Source organism: Pipra filicauda, unplaced genomic scaffold, assembly GCF_003945595.2.
Source record: "Pipra filicauda isolate LSUMZ 115617 unplaced genomic scaffold, ASM394559v2 scaffold105_size2325265_pilon, whole genome shotgun sequence".
Lineage (NCBI taxonomy): Eukaryota > Metazoa > Chordata > Aves > Passeriformes > Pipridae > Pipra > Pipra filicauda.
In genome coordinates, this window is record NW_024103496.1 from 1,939,062 (window position 1) to 1,963,876 (window position 24,815).

A 24,815-nucleotide genomic window follows, 5' to 3' on the forward strand; every position below is an offset into this window, starting at 1 on the left:
TCTGTGGAGGTACTCTGCAAGCATTCAAGCTTGTCTGCTTTGCAATGGCTGGTGTGTGCTTACTGGATTAAATACAGGTCTTGTAGATACCAGGGGTTTACAGGTGACTTGAAAATTGTTTTTAAATATTCAGAAAGTGAATACTTTATTTTTTTTCTACTCTGCAATGTTTTATAATCTAAAACTAGTTACAGGCAGAAAAGATTTTAACCTTTCCCCTTAGTCAGTTGTATTGTGCATACAGACATGTATTCATCTCTTCAAATAAACTTAACAGACTAAGAGAAACCTGGCAAAATCTTCAAAGTAACTATTTGAGACCTGTCTGAACACACACTTTCAGACCTGAAGTGCAGTTTGAATCTTCAGGCAAGGCATATAGTGGGTGTATTAATTCAAATTCCACCTGCTGGTGTTATGTGTAGGTAAATTGGGCCACTCCCCTGAACTCTTTTGGTTGGGAGATACAGGAAGCCTTTAAACTAGCAGAGTTTGAGAATGTTCTTCCTGTTGAATTAACTCCAGGAACAAGAATGAGTACGAATAATGACATAGCTCTATTTTTCTTTCATTTGCCGTAGCAGAGTTGGAAAATCATTTTTAGTTTCTGTTTTGCTAGCTTGCTTGTCTGCTGCAGCGTTCCTGTGCAGGTAAAACAAACATTGTGCTTCCTTGCCTTGGAAATTACTTGCCAGCTGCTATTGGAAGATTTCTGTTGCTTTTTCATGTGAAAATTCTCTGAGAAGGATGTTTTAGGAGTTACCATATGAAGTTTTCCTGTACCTCTCTATTTGGGATTAATCCACCCCTGAATTACTCTGCTTGAAACGTGATCTGAGGCTTCCTGTGGGTTCTGAGTAGGTTTATCACCGACTGTGCTGATATGAGTCTTCAGACTGCTAAATGTGCATGTTCTGTTATAAATTCCTGTGAGAAATTTCTAAAGCCAGCCTAGCTAGTGTGAAATACCTGCGTGACAGTTGAGAAGACAACAAGAGCAGTATTTTTTGAAATGGATTCTTACCGCACCTACTGGGCATCTAATCTGTTTAGTGGTCTGTGGACTGAAGGCCAAGAAGAAGATACATATGAGGTTGAATCTCGTGTGCCTTTACCATATCCTTTTCCTTTTACTGAACACTTGGATGAGAATAATTCTGTAGTTATAAATACTTCAATTTTTCACTTCAGTCACAAAAAAAATGGACACATTTTGAAAGTTGTCTCTAAAATCTCCTTGCCTACACCTCCCTATTCAGTAAGTATAAAAGTTTTTAAAAGAAATTATATTTTTAAACAAGCTTAAATAGAAGAGAAAGCAGTGAAAAATTATATAAACTTGTCTCTATCATTAGTTCCTATGTACTCCTGTCACATTCTTTTCCTAGTCAGTTTGTAATGGGCACTGAAAAAGATTTAATTCTACAATTCTCTGATGATTTCTAATGAAAGAAATTTAGCAGACACAGAAATATGTTAAATTCAAGAGATTTGAGATCTCTTTTTTAATCATTAAAATGTTACTTACTTATTAGATTACATTTTTCTCACTAAGAATAATTTATGTTGCAGGAGGGACTGCAGTCAGTTAAAGTTGTTCCTTTATAGCTTTGGTGCACTGACTAGTAACAGTAACTAGCACAAGCTGGCTAATTGCTTCCAGTGATCCCATGGAGAAATTGTTGATCTTAAGAAATCATGTTTGTGTTTGTACCTCCTTTTGGTTTTGCCCTGCGATACTTTTAATAATACCTTGAGTTGTCATTACTGAAAAGAGCTGGAGAATAATTTTTGTTCTGAGTTTTAATTCAATTGTTTCACGCATTTCAGTAAGCCACTTTTATGATTGTCTATGTACAGTAAACCTATCATACGTTTCTCTTTTATCCAAGATGGGTCTTTCATTAAGGACTTCAATGTAAGGATAAAGTCAGAATACTCTGTGACTTTTAAAAATATGTCAAACCAGTGCAGATAGTCAGCTCTACTGTTTAGACCTTTCTTTAACTCCTGTCGGAATAAATAATTAACATGAACATGTTCGTGATGTCCATCTAAAAAGGAATGTTGTAGAAAAGTAATCAAGTATTTAAATTCAGTGTATTATAAAAGAGAATGTACTGATTATTCAGACATTCTTTTCAAAATGTAAGTGGATAATTTTGTGTGCAGAGTTCTATTAAATGTTTCTTAACAGATTTTTCTGAGTTTTTAAAGCAAGCTCATCATAGTCATGAACTTAGCTGTAGTTAGTGAGAAAGCTTTTATTTTTTAAGAAATTGTGACAGAATATTTTATAGAAACTATAGATGTTACTATCTTCCAAATATATGCTAACATCCAGAATATTCAAAAGTAAAAAAAACCCAAAACAACAAAGAAGCAGGAAATATGTTATTTTCTGACATTGTTCTCATTCAAAACAAATTGCCTGATTTTGAATACAAGCCACACAAAGAACTAATATATAGTTCAGCTCTGACAACTTTATTTGTGTCCCTCAAAGAGGTGGATGTAGACTGTAAATGTTAATGGTTGAGAAGTAGAGATTTTGGTAATTGTCTTCAGTTTGCTGTTATCTTAGAACATTTAGTGTAATCAAAACTTCTAACATTAATGTTCCTTCTTTACACATTATTTTGCTTTTTTAATTCTAATTTTAATCAGTTTTGAAATTATCACTTTGGGTATGTCTGAACTGGATAGTAAGTATGCAATTTGATGTGACCTGGTTTTCCAGTACTTTAAGATAGTGGTGTAGTGAGATTGTGCTACATCTGTGTTAGTTAGTGTTAAATATTAAACCACCAGGCAAGTGGAAGAGAATAATAAAAGAATCCTTAATAATTCTACTGCGTGGACAGACACAATTGGAAGAAGCATTATTTTATTGCCTTGTTGGTTGAAAAGTGTGATATGTTCAAAATTCACATTGTCCTGGTGTTCTAATTTATTCTCATGTTAAGGAGAAAAAGAGAGGAAGCACCATTTGTGTCAATTTATAGTAAAGCTTCTACTAGTTCTATGCAATGTTTTTTAGCCATTCTAACTTTATGGTGGGTGATAACTGACTCATATTTAGTGCAAAACTCATATGTACATAAAGGTGAATCTAGTGTAAACTCATAAATCGGGAATTACCGGAACAAAGACAAGGATTTAGCCAGGTGGCTCACGGAGTTCACTACTGACAAAGCTTATTTGGTTAGACTTTTGTACTGTCAGTCTTCATATTGTACTTTGCAAATGGGTGTTCAATAAAGATATTATTGAATGTCCATTGAGGTTATGTGAGACTTATCATCACACTGTAAAACAAATGTTAATTAAATAGGAATGATAGAACAGTTACTTATCAGAAAATCTGGTTTATCTAATTTCTGTAATATTTTTCCTGTGGTAGCTTGAACATGCTAAAATTACTCAGACAGAACTCATGCGAGAGTCCTTCAAAAAGCAACAAGAGGCCACAGAATTTATCAAATATCAGGAAGAGCTACAAGAACGTCTTAATGAGGAAACCAAAGCCAGAGAGCAGCTGGCATTGGAACTTAGTAAAGCTGAAGGTAAGTTGCGTTTTTGATGAGTTGTTGGACTTTTCACCCACTTACCTATTAATTGGGTAAAGAAATTACAAATTTGATGAATTTCTTTGCAAATTTTAGAATGTTATCAGATTTCTGAATAGTTCTGGACATCATGACCTCTGGAGCTCTCTGCCAACATCAACCACTCTGTGATGTTGTTTCCCAACTTTGACTCACTTATTATTGTCTGACTTATTAAAAATAATAGAGTGCATATGTGTTAAGATCCTCAAAATTAATTTATTTCATTATAACATGTCTATGCAGACAAGCTTAAATATTAACAACTTAGAATCCTAGAGTCATAGATAGTTGAAGCTGGAAGACACCTCTGGAGATCCTGCTTAAAGCAGGATCAGGTATATCCGGTTGACCAGGACTATGTCTGTTCAGATTTTGAATGTCCATAACCTCTCTGGGTGCTTTTTCTAGTGTTTGACTGGCAAAGAGGGGAAAGGAAAAAAAAAATTTTTTTTTGTATGTTGCAATGCAGTTTCCCATATTTCAATTTGTGCCTGCTGCCTGTTGACATTGAAAAAAGAATCTTTACTCTAAATGTGATCATTGGGTGGTGATATGTTTCAGTTTGCACTGTTTAAAGTGATCTTTTAAAAAGTGTATTTGCAACTGCATTAAGGAAGCAATTAAAATTCGTAAGGTCTTACAACAGGGGAAATTTAGTAATTTTTTCTGACATTTGAAAAATATGTTCAAATCTTTTAGATATTTAATTTGTTCTATAGAAGTAGCTTTATTGTTTTGATAGCTCTGTGTTTTGTATCCACCCAGCATTTCTACCATTATGTATAATTAGCATCTGTAAAAGATGCGAAAAATCCCTACCTTATAGGTAAGATCTTTGTAGTACTAAGCATAAAGATATTTTAGGTAGTTTTGAAGCTCAGCAGACTTCTCTATTTCAAAGTGGGAGCATAGAGTAAAGTTTGACAGCTAAATGTTACTCCTGGAGAATGCTACCCTGCGAGGCTACCTCTTCTTTTTACACAGACAGATAATCCAACATGAGTCCACATGCTAATAATAGCTGGGACACACATAAGCTGAAAAGGAGTGCAGGTTTCTAAGCCACATGTCTAAAATGTGATATGAAGGACAGTCGGCAGCCTGTCAGTTCACACAGCACAAACATTGTGTGTCGTCAGCACTAGTACTGGCAGTAACATTTCAATAGCTTTAGCAAAACCAGAGAGGAGGAAAATTGATTTCAGAGGGAATAGATTCAAATCTGAAAGAGGCATTACTCCTTTTTCTTTTCTAAGATTAAGAGTGAAAAAGATCTTGTTTGGAACACATCTTTACATGCAAAAATACGAAATCTTCAAATATGATCACAAAATATAAATGACCTAAGAATGTGTATTCTGGCACAGATGGAGTTACAAAATGCTTAATATTGAAGAATTTCAGAACATAGGCAGCTCTTTATGCCTGTTGCTGCTCTCTTTGAAGGATAATATTTTTGTCTTGATATAAATTTTATTTTGCAAATTTGCAATTTATTGAAAATTTTCAATAATAAAATAAAAAAGCCTAATACATTAGGACAGAATGGCTGTTCATGAACAGTTCTAAAACATAACATAATTAGATGTTATTTTAGTCCTTGATAAATTATGTTGCACAATTGAGCTTGTAAGTTAGGTGCATTTGAAATTAATGCACTTGTAAATGACAGGCACCTTTTTTTTGTTGGTGTTGGTATAACAAAACAAAGATGTCATAGAACTCTCTTTATTTAACTTCTGCTCATTGAACTGAGCTGTGAGCATACTCTGATAAAGACAAACTACATTCTTTTACCAAATTCCTTAGGTAGGTATGCAGAACAATGTCTTAGTTCATTGTATATCTGATGGTCCTGTCTTCTCTTGACATAAAATGTGTCATTTTTGATAATTTCTTTCTTATCACAAACACTGCTGTAGCTGAGACATTTTCAAACCTCTTGTGTTTTAGTGGTGTCAGATATGACTTACCTAATATGATGGAAAAGCTAATGCAAATTTGTTCACTGAACTCTGACAACTTTCATTACATCTCTTAAAAAAAGAAAAAATGTGGCAGGAGTAAATACCACAACATGTGATTTTAGCAGATTACCTCTTCATTGTTCATACCTTCTTGGTGGAAGTGTGCGCCCCATTTAACCTGGGAATGCCCTCTCACTTCCAGTCTGTTAAGTACTCATTGTGAACAGCAGCTGATATGGTGGGAATAATTACTAGAGTTTATGTTGTCTCGAATTTTTGAAATGCTGCTAATGATGTTTCTAGTTCCGTATTTTCTGTTTCAATATCCAATGTCCTATGTGTCTGTGTTCTCTGTGAATTCAAATCTGGAAAAAAAGATTGGTCTACATTGTTAATAAATGGAAACATCTTTAGTTTTCATATATTTTCAAGATAGGGTAAAATCCATCTTTATACTGACTCGAGACTATAGATTTATACTGATAAAGTACTTTAATATTGAAAACAGTTTTATGTTGAAAAAATGCTACTTAGATTCTGTGGGTTTAATAAGAAGAAACCTATGAGATAGGTGTGTGTGTCCAACTAAGACAGTTTAGACATGGCGTGACTGATGTCCTATCTGTCTTTTGGAACCATTGGTATCCAACATTGACAGAACACACCTTACTGTGGAAATCTGGCATATCTGTTTGGTACCTTCTGTCACTCAGTAAAAATGGCTTTTTTGTTCTGTGGTCAGATGTTTCTGAATCATCTTAAGCCAATACCATTACAGGATCTGTTTAGATCTGTACAGCCCTCAATGAAATTAGGAAATTCCCATTTTTTTCCTATATCCTTAGCTTTGTGCTCACTTCTGCATCATTCAAAGATGGTGCTATTTCTTACAACCATAATATCATTCACTGAGCAGCCCTTCAGTTTCCTAGACAAACTACTTCACAATGAAGTAAATTTTAAAAGAATACAAGACATTCTCAAGGTAATGTCCATAATTCTCTATTAAAAAGATAATTCATTATTCTGTACTACTTTAAAAATTGTACATTAATAGTAAAGAAATTAAATTGTTTCTTAGATGTCAGCTGTTAAAAGGCCTTTTGGGAGTGATTCAGGTGCTAAGCATGGACACTTAATAGCCAGTTTGGGTGCCTTATGTTGTTGGAGGCATCTCTATTATACTTCACCTACAGGAGACCCATGATCTTACAGGAACTGTCGTTTGAGGTCAGACAAATGTCATGAAGCACCTAAAATGACAACTGAATTAATTTAAATTTCTTATTTCTTGTGTGTTAATTACACATGTATTTTTCCCTGGCTTTGGAGTTCCTGTTTGCTCTAGAGGTTTTGTGCTGAGAAAATATTAAGAGCTGTATTTGGTATTGTGCTACCCTTCCTGTAATTTGTTCATCACGAAAGAATAGCAAGGACAGGAAGGATTAGAAATTGTCAGGTGCTGAGTATCTAACATGCATGTGCATTCATGTCAGAATACAGTAGTGACTTCAATAAGAAAAAAATATTCAAATTGGTTTTGATTGTCTATTAAATGTGCCTCTAAATTGATGTTCTACAGGCCTCATTGATGGTTATGCAGATGAGAAAGCATTTCTGGAAAAACAGCTCCAGGAAAAAATAGATGTAATTGACCATCTTGAGCAAGAACTGCTATGTACAGGTAATAAATTGCAGGAGTTAGAGGCTGAGCAGCAGCAGGTCCAGGAAGAAAAGGAGTTACTCTCCAGACAGAAGGACGCCATGAGAGCAGATGCGGGGCCAATAGAGCAGCGTATGTATTCCTCACAATCTTTCTATGAGATTTTCTTATACTTTCAAATAAAATGATAGGTAATCTTGGTGAAAGTTTCTCCCCCCCCCTTAATAAAAATGTGTTAGGGCTAAATGTGATATTTTCATACCTGATGCCTAAGGTTAGCATGATAACTTTTCTTGATATTTAAACAAAAAATGACTGAATTTTTAGAAGTGTTGAGAAATTGCAATTGTTCTTTAAGCTAGAAAAAGCTCTATATCTCTGAAAATCTGCTTTTATTTATATTATCACTGGAGATGGAATAGCACCTATGGATAAAAATACTGATCTAAATACTTTCCAAATGGAGTTAAAGACAGACAAGCAAGCATACCCACCAGAACATGATTGAACTATATATTACAGCCATATTTATTCTAGGCATAGAAGACAAACTGTTCTGACAAATTGCTCTTCTAGGGAAAAATGGCACAACAGTTGCAGGATAAAGAAAACCTGTTATCTACTGGTAATGAAAGCTTTCAGCCCTGATGTTGAAAATTTCAGATAAATACCATGTCTATGTAATCTAACTAACTGCTTACTCAAAAAAAGCATTTACCCTCATGAAGTAAATGTGTCTTTTAATTCTTCCTTAAACTAATAACTGAAATTAATGTTTTATGTTTGAGAGGGAAGGAAGATTAGAACACTGGGGTTTTGAGAAGTACTGATCTTTCAAGGATTGCAGTGCTTGCATTGTAAATAGCGGGATGAAATTACCATTTTATTTAATTTATAAAAGTTTATGGCAATTTACAATGTTGCTGTTTTTATAGATTGCACACCTTAGCATGTATTTGCAATTTATTCAATCTACTTTGTGTAACAATGAAATTTTAAGAATGACCTGCTGCTTCCTACTCTGTAGTAAAGAGGATCCTTGTCTATGATTCCAGTTTATTTATTTGTTCTATGGTTTAGACTTCTAAATATTTTAAAGTTATTTTCCTGTATAACAGCTGTAAGGATAAGCCATTCTATAAATATGTGTAGGTACTTATATCGTGCATACCAGAATAACTTACCACATTCCCTAAGTTATCTCAACAACTTTGTCATTAAATGCCACATCTATCTTTGGCTTCATTTTCTCTTACATTGTTACGCCACAAGAAAACTATAGCTGGCATGTGAATTACTTTGCTTCTGTTTTTTGTTTTCTCTCTCTCTATTCTCCTAGGCCTAGTAGATGCTGCAATCGATGCAGCTTCCCAAGCAGGTGTGTTTGTATGTTGCATGGCCAATCTGTAATTGGGTGGAAGACTTACACGTACTGACTTCGTTAATCAGGATTATTGGGCTTTTGGCTTACTGACATTACTTGTAATTCTTACTGGCCTGCAGCTTTGATGTTGTATTTCATACTCAGTTTTACATTTCGCTAACAACGTTCCTTATAATTTCTAAACATAATTAGCAAATTCATCAATAACCATCATCTTATTCACCTATGAATCACAGATACTTAGATGGTATTGGAGAGATATTTTTGTAGCCTTTTATTTCTTTTTATTTCCAAATACAGCTGAGTCATTAATTATGATAACTAAACACTCTATTTTATTGATATATAATGCTTACCTAGAAATGAGAATTGGTTAAATATGATGTAAGATGATGGTACCTAAAGGATCTTTCTTCTATAGAGAAAGTAAATTTTATTGTTTCTGTCTAAATATCAGTCTTGTTTTAAAGATTCTCCAAAAGTAAGTGCACTTTGCAGTTTGGATTTTACCTCAAGGGATTTGTGCGGTTAGTTAATAGGTACTTCAGTGGGCTGTGGCTTAAGAGTCTTAATAAAGTGGTTTGGGGCTTTACTGTATGTGCTTGCCAGCTTTCTCATGAGGACTCAAAATTGGGTATCCATGCAGTCACTGGTTTTGCAAAGCTCCAGTTACAGGTCAGTAATTTCCCTCTCTGTCTGCCCAGCAACCTCGCTAAGTCTTTCAATATTTCCCTCAAATTATTCATATGTATCACATTAAAATAATGAAGACTGGGAGTGGATTGATTTTACTGATGCTGGGGATGAGAAGAGAGTTGGGTTTTCTGTGCTTCATTGTTAACTCCTGTACTGTGGTTCGAACCCAGGCATTTTCTTTTCTTTTCAGCTGTACAAAGACCTTTTAATTGATATGAAATGTAAACAGGGAAGTAATCTGATACAACTTTAGTAACAGTCCTTTGAAGACTAACTAAAGGATAGTAATTTTAACACGAATTTGGTTCAGTCATTATCATCATTATTTCTCAGAAGAAAATACATTTTCAAAAAAAGAAAAATAGTAAAAACCCAAACCGTTTCACATCCTCCTGCAAATTACAGCATGGATACCTTGGGGAGTGGTTTTACTTCATAGCATTCCTAACTATTCATATCTAAAAGTAGTGTGTGATGCCTCTATTATACCCAGAATTGCTGGAGGAAACAGAAAAGCTGATGAAAGAAAAAATTGAAGTACAACGTCAAGCTGAAAAAGAGTATGACGATCTTCAGAAGCAAGTGAAAGTCTTGGAAATAGACTTGGAAGAACAGGTCAATCGTTTCATAGAGCTAGAGCAAGAAAAAAATGCAGAACTAATGGACTTAAGGCAGCAAAACCAGGCATTGGAAAAGCAACTTGAGAAAACAAGAAAATTTCTAGATGTAAGTATGGCAAAAGGCTAGTTTCATGAGGGTGAGTGGGCACCTGTACTGAGGTTTGGTTCAGGGGGAAATGCTATTTTTTCCCAGATTCCGAGCAAACATAAAGAAGCAGATGATAGTAACTAACAGTGTGTTAGGTTCCAGCCCAAGAATTTAATTAACCGATTAAAAGTTTAATATTACTTTGAGGTGCTTGCTTGGGACAGCTCCATATTTGTAAATATAAATTAATAGGGTGTTTAAAATAATGGGAATCTTCTAAATTAATGAGGAAACATGTTTTTGTGACCTTCATTTTTTAAAGTTTGTGGAATTTCCATGTTTTTCAATAAAGTCTGTTAGAACTAGTATAAATTCTATGCAAAGTCCTGCACCTGGGTCAGGGCAACCCTCGATATCAGTACAGGCTGGAGGATGAAGGGATTGAGAGCAGCCCTGCCAAGAAGGACTTGGGAGTGCTGGTGAATGAAGGGCTGGACATGAGCCAGCAATGTGCACTTGCAGCCTAAAGAACCAACTGTGTCAGGGCCAGCAGGTCGTGGGAGGTGATTCTGCTCCTCTCTTCCGCTCTGGTGAGACCCCACCTGCAGTGCTGCACTCGGTTCTTGGGGTCTCCAGCACAGGAAGGACATGAACCTGTTGGAACAAGTCATGAATGGCCACAGAAATGATCAGAAGGATGGAGCACCTCTCCTGTGGGATGAAAGACTGAGGGAATTGGGATTGTTCAGCCTGGAGAAGAGAAGGCTCTGGGGAGACCTTATTGTGGCATTTCTATCCTTGAAGGGGACAAGAAAGATGAGGACAAACTTTTTGTCAGGGCCTATTATGATAGGACAAGGAGTAATGGTTTTAAACTAAGGGTAGATTTAGATTAGTTATAAGTAGGGAATTTTTTACAATAAGGGTGTGAAACACTGGAACAGGTTGCCCAGAGAAGTGGCAGATGCCCCGCCCGTGGAAGTATTCAAGGTCTGGTTGGATCGGGCTCTAAGCAACCTGATCTAGTTTAAGGTGTCCCTGTTCATTGCAGAGGGTTGGACTAGATGACTTTTAAAGGTCTCTTCCAACCCAGACTATTTTATGATTCTTTAAATGAAGTAGTCAGTATAATTTGTATTTGAAAATGAAAAACGTAATATTTCTTAGGTTTCTTTTATAGTCTTCCTTCATAGTGTCCAAGAATCTACCTCCAGATATTACACTGCACCTTCCAGCCAGTTATATTGTATGTGTACTTGTCCCCATTCACAGTAGCAGCTCCCTTTCTTTTACCCAGATTCTTCCTGCTTCAGGCCAATTCTGCACTTTTGTTTTGGACTCTGCCTCATTTTCAGCAAAGACCATCTTTCCCCCCTCCTTCTTTTCCCATTTTATTCTGCCGCTGTTGGGGAAAAAAACCTACTGTTCCCATGCCTTCTCAATTAACGCTCTAGCTAACAGCAGTAGGGTGGAATAACTTTTTACTTAATGAATATAACACCTGTGACACCTTCTCTGCATAATCAGTTACTAAGCAGTAATTAGCACAAATGAATTTGCTTTATTTCACTTTCTGCAGTTACAAAATTACTTTTCTCACTGAAACTAGCCTGTCATAGTAGGACAAGGTTTGGAAGCAAAACTTCCTATTACAAGTCCCATAGTCATGTATGCATTATGGTTTGGATTATCAATAGCATGAACCAGAGAGTTACACACACACTACTGAGATGAGTAGCTGTTTGTGCTAGCAGCATTAGAATTCTGCTGTTTCCTTGAAACAGCAGGGGAGTTTTTAAAATCTGCAGCTTGTAAAGGCTGAGGTTTTATTCTGGTTTCCTGAATTTTTGCAATATATTTTTTGCATTTCTCTTTGTATCAGATTCAGCTAGTTTATTGTAATACATCTGATAAGGTTTGTCTGGGTTATAGAGGGACATTTAGAGATGATTCTTCACTGCATGTTACCAGGTGTGCGTTATTTTCTATATAAAGTTGCATTTCCCAAATGTCAGACTGGGATATAACAACTGAAACTGGTCAAAAGTAAAACTGAAATACAAAATTCCAGCACTTTATAAGTATTTTTTTCTGATAGTTCCTCATCAGTATTAATACAGTGTAAATTTCTATTCTGAATTTCTATTTATGCTACATTTATCGAAGATAAACATTAGGAAAGAAAATCATAAAAGACTGGCTTATTGTTTGTGTAGTGTACCTGGAACAGAAGAAACAAACCTGTCATTTTTATGAAGTATTATTTGATGTGTCTATGCTGTGCTAATTTTTTGATTAAAAATGTGAAATTTGTTGCCCCAAATGACAAAGACATTTTTATTAATGGTAGCTGCAATAGGTTCTGCTGTCTTAAAAGTACTGACATACTGTTACTAGCCTCACATTAACAGAAGTAAGAAATGGTAATTTACATAATTTACTTAATTTACATACTTTTTAAATCAAGTGGTATATCCACATAATTTCTTAACTTACAGGAGCAAGCAATCGACCGAGAGCATGAGAGAGATGTATTCCAGCAAGAGATACAGAAGCTGGAACAACAGCTTAAGATTCCACAAAGGAGTCAACCTGTCAATGAACATCAAACCAGAGAGGTAACACATTTTATTACTTGCACTTAATGAATATAAATGACAAGTTGACAGCTGTTAAGATGTTATAATGAAGCTATTTTATGGTGTACCTACTCTGCATCCATTTACAAGCCAGGAAAGTAAATCCCTTGAGAATGAAGGGTAAGGTGTTGAGGAAAGTGGTGAAACTGTGTTTTGGAAGTTTTTTTAGGCTGGTTGGTTGTTTGATTTTAGTCCTACAGAAACTTCGTAACTTTCAAAAAGGCTCTCTTGTATAACTTAACTTAGAAAATCCACTGTTCTCAAAAGCCTGTGGAAACGTTCAGGACTGTTTTAGCAATTTTACGTGTTATGTTGTTTTGTGACATCCTGTTTGTAGCACAGGTACACCACTGAGGGAATTGAGTTACCAAGGTTTAGCACTTGAGATGTAGTAACACTCTTTATGTACACTTGAACCTCCCCAGTGAAAGTCTGTTTGCACTGAAACAAATTTGTACTGTACATGTTTAGAACAGCAGCTCAAGGGAGTCACAGAAAGCTCTTAGATCAAGGAAAATCAAGAAAAGTGGCAGCAGTTACAAATGTTATGTATTCTGATGCTTTTGCATATTTTGTTTGATGACCTGTTAGTCAATTAAATTTCTTTTTTTTTAATGTGGATTTTATTGTGTTTTGCTTTTTCATCAGTGCATGCATTTTGCATGATTTTCTTGCTTGATTTTCAGTATTAAAATGCCTCTTACTAAGTTGCAATGTGATAATCAAAGCAAACCTCTTACTGAGGTAGTTCTGTTGCTGTAATTCAGTTATTAAATCTTAGCAATATTTAGTATTCAGTATTGCATAAAATAGTGGAAGGTGTCCCTGCCCATGACAGGACGGTTGGAACTAGGTGATTTTTAAGGTCCCCTCTGACCAAAACCATTTTATGATTCTAGGATATAGATTAGGGCCATAGACAGGAATAGGACATAAATTGATATATGTGAGATGTAAGTTGTCAAAGTACTTATTTACTTAGAATTTACTGGTTTAGGACTGTATTTCCCTGGGGGGTTTAATATATTTTAATACAAAGGTTTGTAAGAAGTCTTATGAAGTGTTCAGTCAGTGCTATGTGATATGGTTATCATTGGCCTCTGTGAACAATGAATCTTCTGGAATTAGCTGGGTATGTGTTAAAAAAGCATACGGAGCAATTCTGCATTAATTTCCTTCTGTTGCAAAGTGTGTGTGCACTCCTCTGCTGCTGACACATTCCACACAGATAGATGGAGGGGACTCTAGCACAGTTAATTTTCCTGAATCTGGGATGTTCATTTGGGGTTTATTTTGTTATTTGTCTGTTTATAGTTTGGACCATGGGTAGCGTGTGAATTGCTGGTTAAAATTCTCACATTTAAAAAAAAATTCTTTCAAGAAAAAAATATTCTAATTTGATAGCATAATGGAAATTGTCTTATTTGTCTGTACAGAATCTATATGTAAAAATCATCCTGATTTATATGCACATGTACACGTGTGTATACTCTTAAGTTGGCAGATATGCTACAATGGAAATTTAAAGCATGCTGGAAAATGAAAGATAGCTGTAACTGTAATTAAAATTTTGAGATTAGTATTAGATTTTTTTAATTAGAATTTTTTAGTAGGTAGAAAGATAGACAGATAATGTCTGCAAGCACCACACGTGTAGCAGCTATTTTAGAGTTTGGTGGTGTTGAATGTGATACATTACAAATTATAGACAAGGATTTTCAATGCTGTATTAGATTTATGTTTATTTTTTATCAAATGAGGCACATAGACTTACAATATGGTATATCTTGATGTCACAATGTTCCTTGGAATATTTCATAAATATACATTTTATCATTATTTGTCATGCTTTGCTGAGATAGCTGCTTTATTTTTCATAGTTGCACAGTTTTTGAAATCCCCTTCTGCTTTGCGTGAATGCCGTGTTTTCAGTTGATAACTTTGATTCTTTTTTACTGTTGTTTCAGCTTTACCAACTTATTCCAGGGAGGGTTGTCATAAAGAGTCTGCTCTAGACTTGATTTTTGTTTTTCCATTTCTCTCTCAGGACTTTTCTGAGGTCACTTCAGACTTTGATGGATGGATAACGTCAATAATACCATCCTATCAGCTTTATGTTCTGATCTTCTTCTCTCCTATCTGTTGAAATGCTTTGACTCTTCTACATTTGGCTACATCATAACTTCCTAATTGTAAATACTGAAATCAGCTTCTTGAGTGGGACAAAGATTGCTTTCCATGTCTCTTGCTCAATTGCTTAGTTTAACTCAGGTCTTAACTCTTGCATCATACTATGGGTTTGTTATGCATCTTTCTTATCTGTAATTTCAATTAATAGTTTCTGAAATACAGCTAGAAATGGATAGATACTCCTATCTCTGCTACTTCACTTATCTTTTAATATGTTATTTCTGAGCTGCAAACATCTGACATACTGAGATTCAGAATGCTTTATTTGGATGCTTTGTCCCCCATAGAAAGTAAAATGATATCTTCCATGACATCTGTTTGGTCCCATTTAAGAAACTCAGCAAGAAAGCAAAACTTCCTGTTCTTGAGATTGAAGTATAGCAATTTTCTTCCAGTGCTAAAGACCCAGTGAGTTTTAGGATATTTCTGTATGTCACTAATCAGCTCCTCCTTTTGAATAATTTTGTCACAAGCTTTTGTAACAATTACATTCCTCAAAGAGGCAAGTAGCATCTTGACTTTAGGGTCAAGACATTCCATCCATAGATGTTAAAGGCATCTTTTTAGTGGGCTGCATAGGAATACCATGCTGCTTGCTTTTAAGTGACTAGAAAGTCTGAAGACTTCAGAAGGACAAAGTCAGTTCTAGAGAGAAGGCAATGTAGCACAGAACATATCAGTTCTTTAAAATACTGTTTATATTTGTTGGATGTAGTACTGCAGTATTCTAACTGTACATTCTGTTTCACCTAAAGAGTAGGAGTTTTGTTATTGCTGTGAAAAATGAGTGGTGTTGCTTTTGCTACCAAACCTTTCCAGTGTGGTACAACATAATAATCTTCTTGCCATTTTGTCACCAGGTTGAACAGTTAACAAATCATCTCAAAGAAAAAACAGACAAATGCAGTGAGCTTTTGCTTTCGAAGGAGCAACTTCAGAGAGATATACAAGAACGAAATGAAGAAATTGAGAAGCTAGAATGCAGGATAAGAGAACTGGAACAAGCCTTAATCATCAGTGCAGACAACCTGCAAAAGGTATTGCTTTGCCTAAACTTATCAAGGATTTGCTACTTTCTTATTTTCTTGAGACAAAAACAGTGTATTTTTTTATCTGACTATTACTAATATAATTTCTATTTAAAGGTAGAGGAAAGGAAACAGTTTGGTACCATCATAGTAAAGGGAGAATTACCTCTTGAAGTACAACTGCAAGCTGAACGAGAAGCTGTAGACAGAAAGGAAAAGGAGGTAAATTGCCTGTGAAATGTTCCATGTTTTCTCTGGTATTTTGTTTTGTCGGTTTTTGCTTTCTGTTGTGTTTAGTGAACTATACAGATCACAGAGACAGCAGTCCAAATCCCCTTGAAATTCTCTTGAGAGTGAGAGCCATGATAGTTGTTCTGTTTTAATATTTATGACTTGCAAGAATGTTTCTGAAATCAAAATTCAGCCCAATTAAGAAAAACTTCATGGCAATTTCAACTGATTTTTTAGCGGGGTTTAAAATTCCATTCAGTTTAAGGACTCGGGTCACTGAGTACACATTCTTTTGTTTGTGCATAGCAAACCAGTTCACTGTAGACATTGTACTTGAAAATTATGGCATTTAATTTTTGGTATGGCTGTCTACTCGTTTTCCACCTTTTTTTTTTTTTTGAAACATAGGTCACGAACCTTGAGGAACAATTGGAGCAGTTTCGAGAGGAGCTAGAAAATAAAAATGAAGAAGTTCAGCAATTGCACATGCAGCTAGAAATTCAGCTAAAGGAGTCCACTACACACTTACAAGAACTTGAACAAGAGAACAAATTATTTAAGGTAACTGCATAACAGAGAAGCCTAGAGCTTTATTCTCTCTCCTCTCCAGAAATAAAGTCTTTGAAAATGGTCAGACACCAAATTCTTTCTCTTTCTTAAGCATTTCATAGTTCAACTTGCAAAAATATTAAAAAGCTCATATAATTATTTCTCATTCCATGGAATCTGTTTATTTTAATTCTTACACCTGAAATACTCGGAGAAGTATATGCAGAAAATGTTATGTACACCTCTGACATGTTTTGTTGTTATTGTTTTTTGGCAGGATGAAATGGAAATACTGGGACTAGCTATCCAGAAATCTGAAGATACCACCATAAAGGACCATCATTTAGTGGCTGGGAGGCTTGCACACATCATGCAAGAAAAGGAGCAGGAAATACATCATCTTCATGAACAAATTGCAAAACTGCAACAGCAACTTGAGGCCACAACTGACAACAAGGTACATACTACTGAAATCTTTTTCAGAGTCCTACTTTGTCCTGCTAGTTGTTTGAAGGAAAAAGCCCCTGTGTCCCCCACCAAATACATTCACTTCTATTGCTGCCTTAGTTTAAAAACACAAATGCTTCAGTTTCAAGCAGTCTTTTAAACCTAATCTCTTTTTCCTCTTTAGTCTGATTTTTTATCAAGGATGCTTTTTGCTTGCTTTTCTTTTTAATTATTCTGCCTTATTTCTGCTTGAGTTTTTGTCTTAAATTCTTCATTTCTTATTCTTCTAACACTTCTGAACATTTAATAGTATGCAGATAGCTGAATTCAATCTCAGCATTCATTTTAACATCTTCCCTCCCGTGACTTACATTCAGTGTTATGTTTGAGTGACACCTGCTGGATCACATTAGATTTTAAATTTTTTTTATCAGTTAAACTTTTGAGCCCCATGCTTGTGTGAATACTCCGTCATCATACCAGTGCTGGCAACATCTTTTATCCAGTTTGAGGAGCAAACAAAATGCTGTGTTTTATTAGAAATAAAGACAAAAAAAAAAAAAGCAGATTCATCTTTTATTTACTGAGATTTAACACCTGTAGTTTTCTGCTATTTTTGAATGATGTGTTTTTATGATAATAAGCTTCATCTTCTTTTGGGTTACTTCTATTTTTTACAGATAAAACACAGATTGATTTCAACAGAAATACTACTTATTTTGCATTGATGTAAGTGACAGCAGAAACAGACCTTCAGTCACATTTTTTATAGAAAGAAAAATTGATTTTTTCAGTGGATGCATTTTTGATTCTTACCACCTTAAATGTCATTTATTAGCCATAAGCTTTAACTCAAGAGCAAGTATTATGCACTAAGTTAAGAACAGGATTTCTGTTACCCCTTAGTAGCTGACTGAATATTTAGGCTAACATTTATTAGGACATATTTAATCCACTGAAATAGAGCTCTGACTGAGCTGGATAATTTCACTGAGTCTTTATGTGCAAAATGCAGTTATAAAGAACCTCAGTGAATAATGACAGAACTTTGAATTGGATTTAGGAAATTGCATTTAGGAAACATCATACTTCAGGAATCCAGAATGGTTTTGCTCTATACAATAACTCTAGTAATAGAGTTAAAATTCTTACCTTGAGAAAAATACCCAAAATTCAGTTATAATTCATTTTAATGATTGGTTCTTCTCCTGTTATATGAAGCTTCATTTTCTTAATTTCATCCTCTTACTTGGTTTTATTTTTCAGGACATTAAATAATTACTCTGCTTGATTATGAGATCAGTATTAAATATTAATAAATTATTTTTAGGTTAATCCTTTTTCTAAGTCACTTAGACATCTTAGTCCCACTAAGTGCTTTTCTTTTAATTACTGTATTTGCCTTCTGTGGGCCTTTATTCCATTATGTTATGAAGAACAGAAACTGTTATGCTGAGTTGATAGCAATCACCAGGGTCACTGTTCTTTCTTCTGCCTGGTTGAAACTAAGGTCTCTTCCAGCCCAAACTGTTCTATGATTTTGAGCTGTCCGTAGTCTCTGTGGATTTTTAAAATTAGGTTCTTGGTTTGAAAATCAGCCCCCCTAATTTATATAGTCACATTTATCTTTTATTTTTGTACATATTATGCTTATTACAAAGTCATCGACTTATTCTATTTAACTAACTAAGCATAGTGAAGTATAGAGAGACAAAGGAAAAAGCATGACTATTTGAGTAATGAATTTAGTCATCTTTCTTTTCTGCATTTTTTCTTCATATTTTTAAAAGGCCCTTTTAGAGTTCTTACCTATTTTAGATACCATAACTGATTTTATTTATAATATGTATTTCTAAATATTTTTGACATATTTTCTTCTGTCTTCTTCATTTCCAGTGTAGAAGCACTGTTCATTTCAGATCTTCAAACATTCCATTAAAAAAATGCATCCACTTTGTTTCTTAGACTTACTACTTACAGTCTGGGCTGTCTTTATTTTCTCTTTGTAAAGACAAAATCTTTTGTCATTTTCCTACATTCAAATGAGAATTTGCCTCTACTGCAATTTAACAGGAAGGTTTTTTAATTAATTTTATTAAACTTATTCTATTGGACTCTAATAACTTCTTTTTATTCCTTTTGCTAAGACTTTTTTATTTAGTAAATTTAGTGTTCATCCACACTGGCCTTTCCATTTTTTGTTTCTACTCCTTATTAAAAGATGTCTTCTCTTTTCTGCATCACAAAGTCATCACCTTCGTATTTGCTCAGTTACATCATTTTATTAATTTCCTGGAATTTTGGGCCCCCTATGCAGTCCCTTATGCAGAACTTCTAAAGCCAAGTGTCTTTAGAAGTAATCTAGGACAGTATTATTCTCACTGTCTTCATGTCTTCACCATTTTGTTTGAATAGTCATATATATTGTAAAATAAATACTTCTTTAACTTTGTCTCACTTTACTTTGATTTATACTATAGCACAAAGAAATAATTGTGCTCTGTGTTTATGAGTACTATTTGCCCTGCATGTTTTTGAGCACTGCATATGTGTGCACACACACAGAGACAGACAAACACATATTTAGGTTTGTGGTAGAAAATGTCAGAGTCAACTGATAGGTGTTTTCTGTAGTCTCAGATTAAAAGTGTTCTTTCTCTGAATATTACAAGTGCTTTCGTTTCATCTGATGTTTTAATACCTGTTTTGCAGTTCTTTATGATCACAGGCTACTTTGTCAGTCCTGTTCGAAGTCTGTATTCTCGTAAAACTTTAGAAGAGACATCATATTAAGAAATTCACTGAGCGCATACTTTCATTTACAAGATGTTTCAACATTTGATTAAACTGTTTCTGTGAAGTCCAGGGCAAAAATTATCTGAGGTTTTAATAGTTACCTGTTATAAAATCCTTTTCTTGGGTTTGGGTTTTTTTCCCCCCAGGTTATTGAAGAGCAAAATGAGCATATACGTGAGCTTGAGGCCCGGGTAGAATGTCTGAAGAGTGAACAAGAACGTGTGAAGAAAAAAAATGATGAGGAAGTAGAGCAGTTGAATGATGTAATTGATAAGCTTCAGCAGGAACTGGCAATTATTGAACAAAAAATACCTGCAGACATTGCTGCTTTTCAAGAAGATCCTGACAGTCTGAAACACATGCTTGAAACAGTTCTGGCAGAAAAGGAAGCTCTGGAAAAGCAAGTAGAAAACATAAATGCAGAGGCATCTCGAACAAAGAATGAGCTTGAGGAAACTAAGTTAGAAATGAATCAGTTAAAGCAAGAAATAAGTATGTTAAAAAATGAGCATGAAAGAATAACAGAGAAATATAAGTGTGCACTGATGAAAGGTGATAAGTCAGAAACAGAAGATAGGAGCAATGGGAAAACTGAACAAGTGGACAAAGGCTTATGTGAGGAGATAGAGGTGCTAGATCAGTCCCTGCTTAGAGCTTCTGAAGAGGATACAGGAGTCACCATTAGCAAGATGGAGGTGCAACTGCAGCATCTTCAGGCATGCATTAAGGACAAAGACTCAGAACTGTGCCAGTCCTACAATGAAATAAAAGACCTGAAAGAGCAAAGCAAAGCTGAAAGGGAAACACTTAAAAAGAAGATATTAGAACTGGAAAAGACACTAGTGGAGAAAGTTGCTGCTGCTCTTGTGAGTCAGGTTCAGCTAAATGCAGTTCAAGAGCAGAGAAAATTCATGCAGGAAATTCAGGAAGCTTCAAAATGTGTGGAAGAAGCAAGCAAGAATGACCAAACAGTGGGTTTGAGTGGTGCAACTGAAAATGAGACAGAATCAAAATTATCACTCTTAACACAGAAGCTTAGTGAGTTGGAAGACCAACTGTCAATGGTAAATCATAACTTGGAGATAGAAAAAGAAAATGTAAAAGTTGCACAAAAGGAAGCTAAAGTGAAAGAAGAGCGATTCTTAGAGCTTCAGCAATTACTAGAAGAGGTTCAAGAAAAATATAAAGGCGAGATTCAGAAATACATGAAGCAAGAAGAAACGCAGACATATCAGGTAATTAGATGCCATTTTCTTTTGGCTTGTTTTCACTAAAACCTGTTATTTTATGTAAAGTATAAATGAAACGGTTCTTAATGAGAATAATTCTAAGAATATTCTGATATGTGGGGTACTTTAATTTCTATATTATTCCTGGAGTTATAAAGAAGAGAAGGGTGTTATTTTAGGTGAACCTCTCTACTGGTTTCCATTTTGCATTAAAAACATCTTGCCATTTTGTGAATGCAGGGTGATTTTGAATTTTGGACATATACTTTCTTATTCTTAATTTGAATTGATATAGAGTGGAATGAATTACACTTTTACATGATGTGGAGGTAGAGATATAAAAATTAAAATTATAAAAATTGTCTAAGAGAGGATTCAGAATGACATGGGAAATTATATCAATTTGTCTGTACAGGTGTTTTTGGGAGGGAGGTTGATTGTTTATGTCTGTTTTGATCTTGGTTTATGTTTTCTCACTTTCCCATCTCAGTTACGAAGATACTTCCCATGATTAGTTTTTCCACTATACATTTGTCCTGATTTCCACCCACACTGGTTTGTTGCCTCTGAATTTAAAACCTTCAGTCAAAATTGACTATGCTTGGTAATCTGAACATGGGCTCGATATCTCTAAACTTGAGAGTTTCAGCAATTGTGGAACCCAGTACTGGACAACAAAAGGTTTTAGGGTCTTTCATCCTAGTGCAGATTGAAATAATGTCATAAATGTCTTGTAAATTAAATAATATTATCATACCTCATTTCCTACTCTCTGTTGACCTTCCTCCCAGTGCCTTCTGTGTGGTGTAGGCAATTTCTGCTTGCAGTTCAGTAAACTGTAAGAAGATAGTCTTTCCTCCCATGGTCTCTTAGTCTTAATTTTTTGAGGCTGTGTTAATCCAAATAACATACCTTTGTTTTCCCCTATGGTCTTTTCGTTTTGTAAGTTAGTGGGAAAGTGGTCAGTGCTGATAATACTTGATTCTCTACCATTTCCCCTATCTTGTGTTGCCATCTAGGTTGGAGCGCAGCTCACTGAAAGTCAAAAAGAAAATGTGCTTATGAATGAACTTGAACAAGTTAAAGAAGAGGCAGCTGCTGCTAAGGAAGAACTGAGCAGTTACAGAGAAAAGGCAGAAAAACTTCAACAAGAACTAGCAGTAAGAACCAGATTGTTACATATTGTATTTAAAGCAACTGATTATATTGGACTTAGTGTGCAAATATGCCTGCTATAGTTTTTTTTATATCTTTTACCAAGAATGCCACCAAGAAAAACAATCAGTAAGTGCCTACTGTCAGTGGAACAGAGCTGATGCTGTAGATCAGGTCTTCACTTGTTGCCAAAGTACATAGTTCTACAGTCCACTGCAGTGCAACAGTGGATCTACAGATGTATTTCTTAGGAGATAATTTTTGATGCCATGTGTCGTAACTGCATTAAAATAGGACTTAACCGAGCTGTAATGGTTTAGAGGATTGCTTGGATTTTAGATATTTTAAGTATTTGGAAGGACTGCAAATGAGATTCTCCATATTTACAGGTAAAAGAGGCAAATCTGATACATCTTCAGGAAGACCTGTGCAAAGTTAAAGAGAATCTAGTTCAAACAGAAGAGAGGCTTGCGAGTTACCTGAGAAAGGACAAGGAAATGGCAAAAACTGAAAGCAAGAAGGATGCAGAAATGTTATGTGATTTGTCAACCCGTGAGTCTTCTCTAATTGGAAAAAGCTCCTCATCGCAAACAGACAAGACCGCAGAAATCAACAGCTGTATGCAAACTTCACCAGTCTCTGTTAAAAATGCAGAAATCCAAATTGATTTGCAAAATGAATGTTCTTCAGAAGAGATTGCAGAGATCATAAGAGAATTTACTGAAAAAATTGACCAAATGCAAGAACTCCATGCAGCTGAAATCATGGACATGGAGACAAGGCATATCTCTGAATCTGAAGCATTAAAGAGAGAGAAGTTTGTTGCAGTGCAAGTATTGACTGAAGAATGTAATACCTTAAAGGAAGTCATAGAAACTCTACGAGCCAAAGAGGTGTGTATCCTATTTTATATTCATTAAACTGCTTCAGTTCTTGTTCTTTCTCTTTCTACAAAAATTTCCATTTAAAGTCTGTTAAGCGTAAACCGCTCCATGTTCATTATAAAGCTTTTAAGTACTCTAATAGTTTCCATGACCTTGGGAGAAACTGTGAACCCCTTCCTCAGCAATTTAAGTTGCAAGGGTGCTCAATGATCAGGTGCTTCCTTGTGCTTCTGCCTTGAACCTGTTCTGTTCTGTCAAGTGGGGACAAGTGTATTGTTGAATGCCATCTTTCTCATCTCTGGTTTTATTACTTTGATTGCAGGGAAAGTGGAATAAAGTGGCTCACATTGTTTCCTGCTTCTTAGAAGTCAGTCCCTTATTGAGAGTGTTTAAAGGGGTGAGGGGTGTTTAAAGATTGGATTGTTTTCTTTTCTAAATACAGAGAATCCCAGTTTCTGGAGTAGCACGTTCTCCACCATATCAAGCTAGAGATGGAGGTTCTAGTGGTAAGAAAAAAATTTTTATAGATTTCAAACAGCATTATGTATTAAATCTGCTTTTTTGATATTAACTTTTCTGTTAAAGAGTTTGTGCTCTAAGAAATCAAAACAACTACTCCCCAGAGAGAAGTAGAAGCCTGTTGCACAATCAAAAGGTGCTGAGCGTGCCATGTCTGATAATTTGCTACAAAAGGAAAATGTCTAAAGCGGAGATGGGTTGATTTGAGGCATCAGATGCTAATTTTTTTTTCTTCCCACTGTAGTTCCTATATTCTTCTTACCTATTACATTATCTCTTCAGCGTAGCTTCATCATCTCTTGACAGTATTTAAAGCTACAGCTCCCTAGCAGTGGGGGATAAGAACAGGTGCTGACTTCTCCATGAGCAATAAAAACTATTACTGTGATCTTTTTCAAGGGGAAGGCTAAGCATATTGAGAGGGGGTCATTTGGCAGAATTGTTTGTGTAAGTAGTTGTTTCTCCTTTAAAACTAAACTAAGACTTTTAAGTTTGGTTGGGTTTTTTGGTTTGTTTTTTTTTAGTTCTGTTTTGCTTTTGCTTCTTTGAAACTGAAGAAGAAAAACTATAAAACAGGTAGTCTCCAGGCTTAGAATCAACCCTTAGTGACATGCAACTACCTGTTACAACAACAAATGAAAAATACTGTTTTGATGCCTGTTCTTCAAAGCTTCACAGTAATCCAGCTTTAATGTTTTTCTGTCCTTTTATTTTAGACTCCAGTTCAGACTGGAGTCAAGGAATATATCTTGCTCAGACCCAGGGATCCGACACAATATCTGAAGGAATAGATGAAGGTGAAACTTCAGCTGATTTACTTCCAAAAAAAATTAAGGTAAAATAGACCTGATCTTTTTTTTTTTTAATGGAACAAGAGTGATACTAAACAAAAGTTTAGATTAGCTGCTGCTTGATCCAGTGAAAAGAGAGCCTTTTAGATAAGTTTTAGTGTTGACTATTTCAATACAAAATAATTCTGAACAATGATGCACATTTTTGCATTTTAAATGAGATTAAATATGAATTTTGTAAATTGCTTGTTCTCAATTATGATTATGAGAAATAAAACTATTGTTAATTATAATTTATTGTAGTTAAACTATATTAATGATAATGTCA

General features: G+C 35.0%; 1 protein-coding gene across 8 annotated transcripts in view; it reads left to right on the plus strand.

The window, feature by feature from the left end:
• Positions 1-24,815, plus strand: part of AKAP9 (A-kinase anchoring protein 9) — a 113,712-nt gene that overhangs the window by 72,380 nt on the left and 16,517 nt on the right. For 6 of the 8 annotated variants that reach the window (XM_027749133.2, XM_027749136.2, XM_027749134.2 and 3 more), the window contains 14 exons: positions 3,404-3,566; positions 7,161-7,373; positions 8,581-8,619; positions 9,815-10,047; positions 12,528-12,647; positions 15,719-15,895; positions 16,004-16,108; positions 16,526-16,678; positions 16,944-17,123; positions 20,056-21,144; positions 22,158-22,298; positions 22,683-23,186; positions 23,620-23,683; positions 24,413-24,531. In XM_027749133.2, coding sequence (XP_027604934.2) covers positions 3,404-3,566; positions 7,161-7,373; positions 8,581-8,619; positions 9,815-10,047; positions 12,528-12,647; positions 15,719-15,895; positions 16,004-16,108; positions 16,526-16,678; positions 16,944-17,123; positions 20,056-21,144; positions 22,158-22,298; positions 22,683-23,186; positions 23,620-23,683; positions 24,413-24,531 — 3,300 coding nt within the window. The remainder of the gene's footprint in view (positions 1-3,403; positions 3,567-7,160; positions 7,374-8,580; positions 8,620-9,814; positions 10,048-12,527; positions 12,648-15,718; positions 15,896-16,003; positions 16,109-16,525; positions 16,679-16,943; positions 17,124-20,055; positions 21,145-22,157; positions 22,299-22,682; positions 23,187-23,619; positions 23,684-24,412; positions 24,532-24,815) is intronic. The other 2 variants (XM_027749135.2, XM_027749137.2) reach the window with 1 other exon arrangement.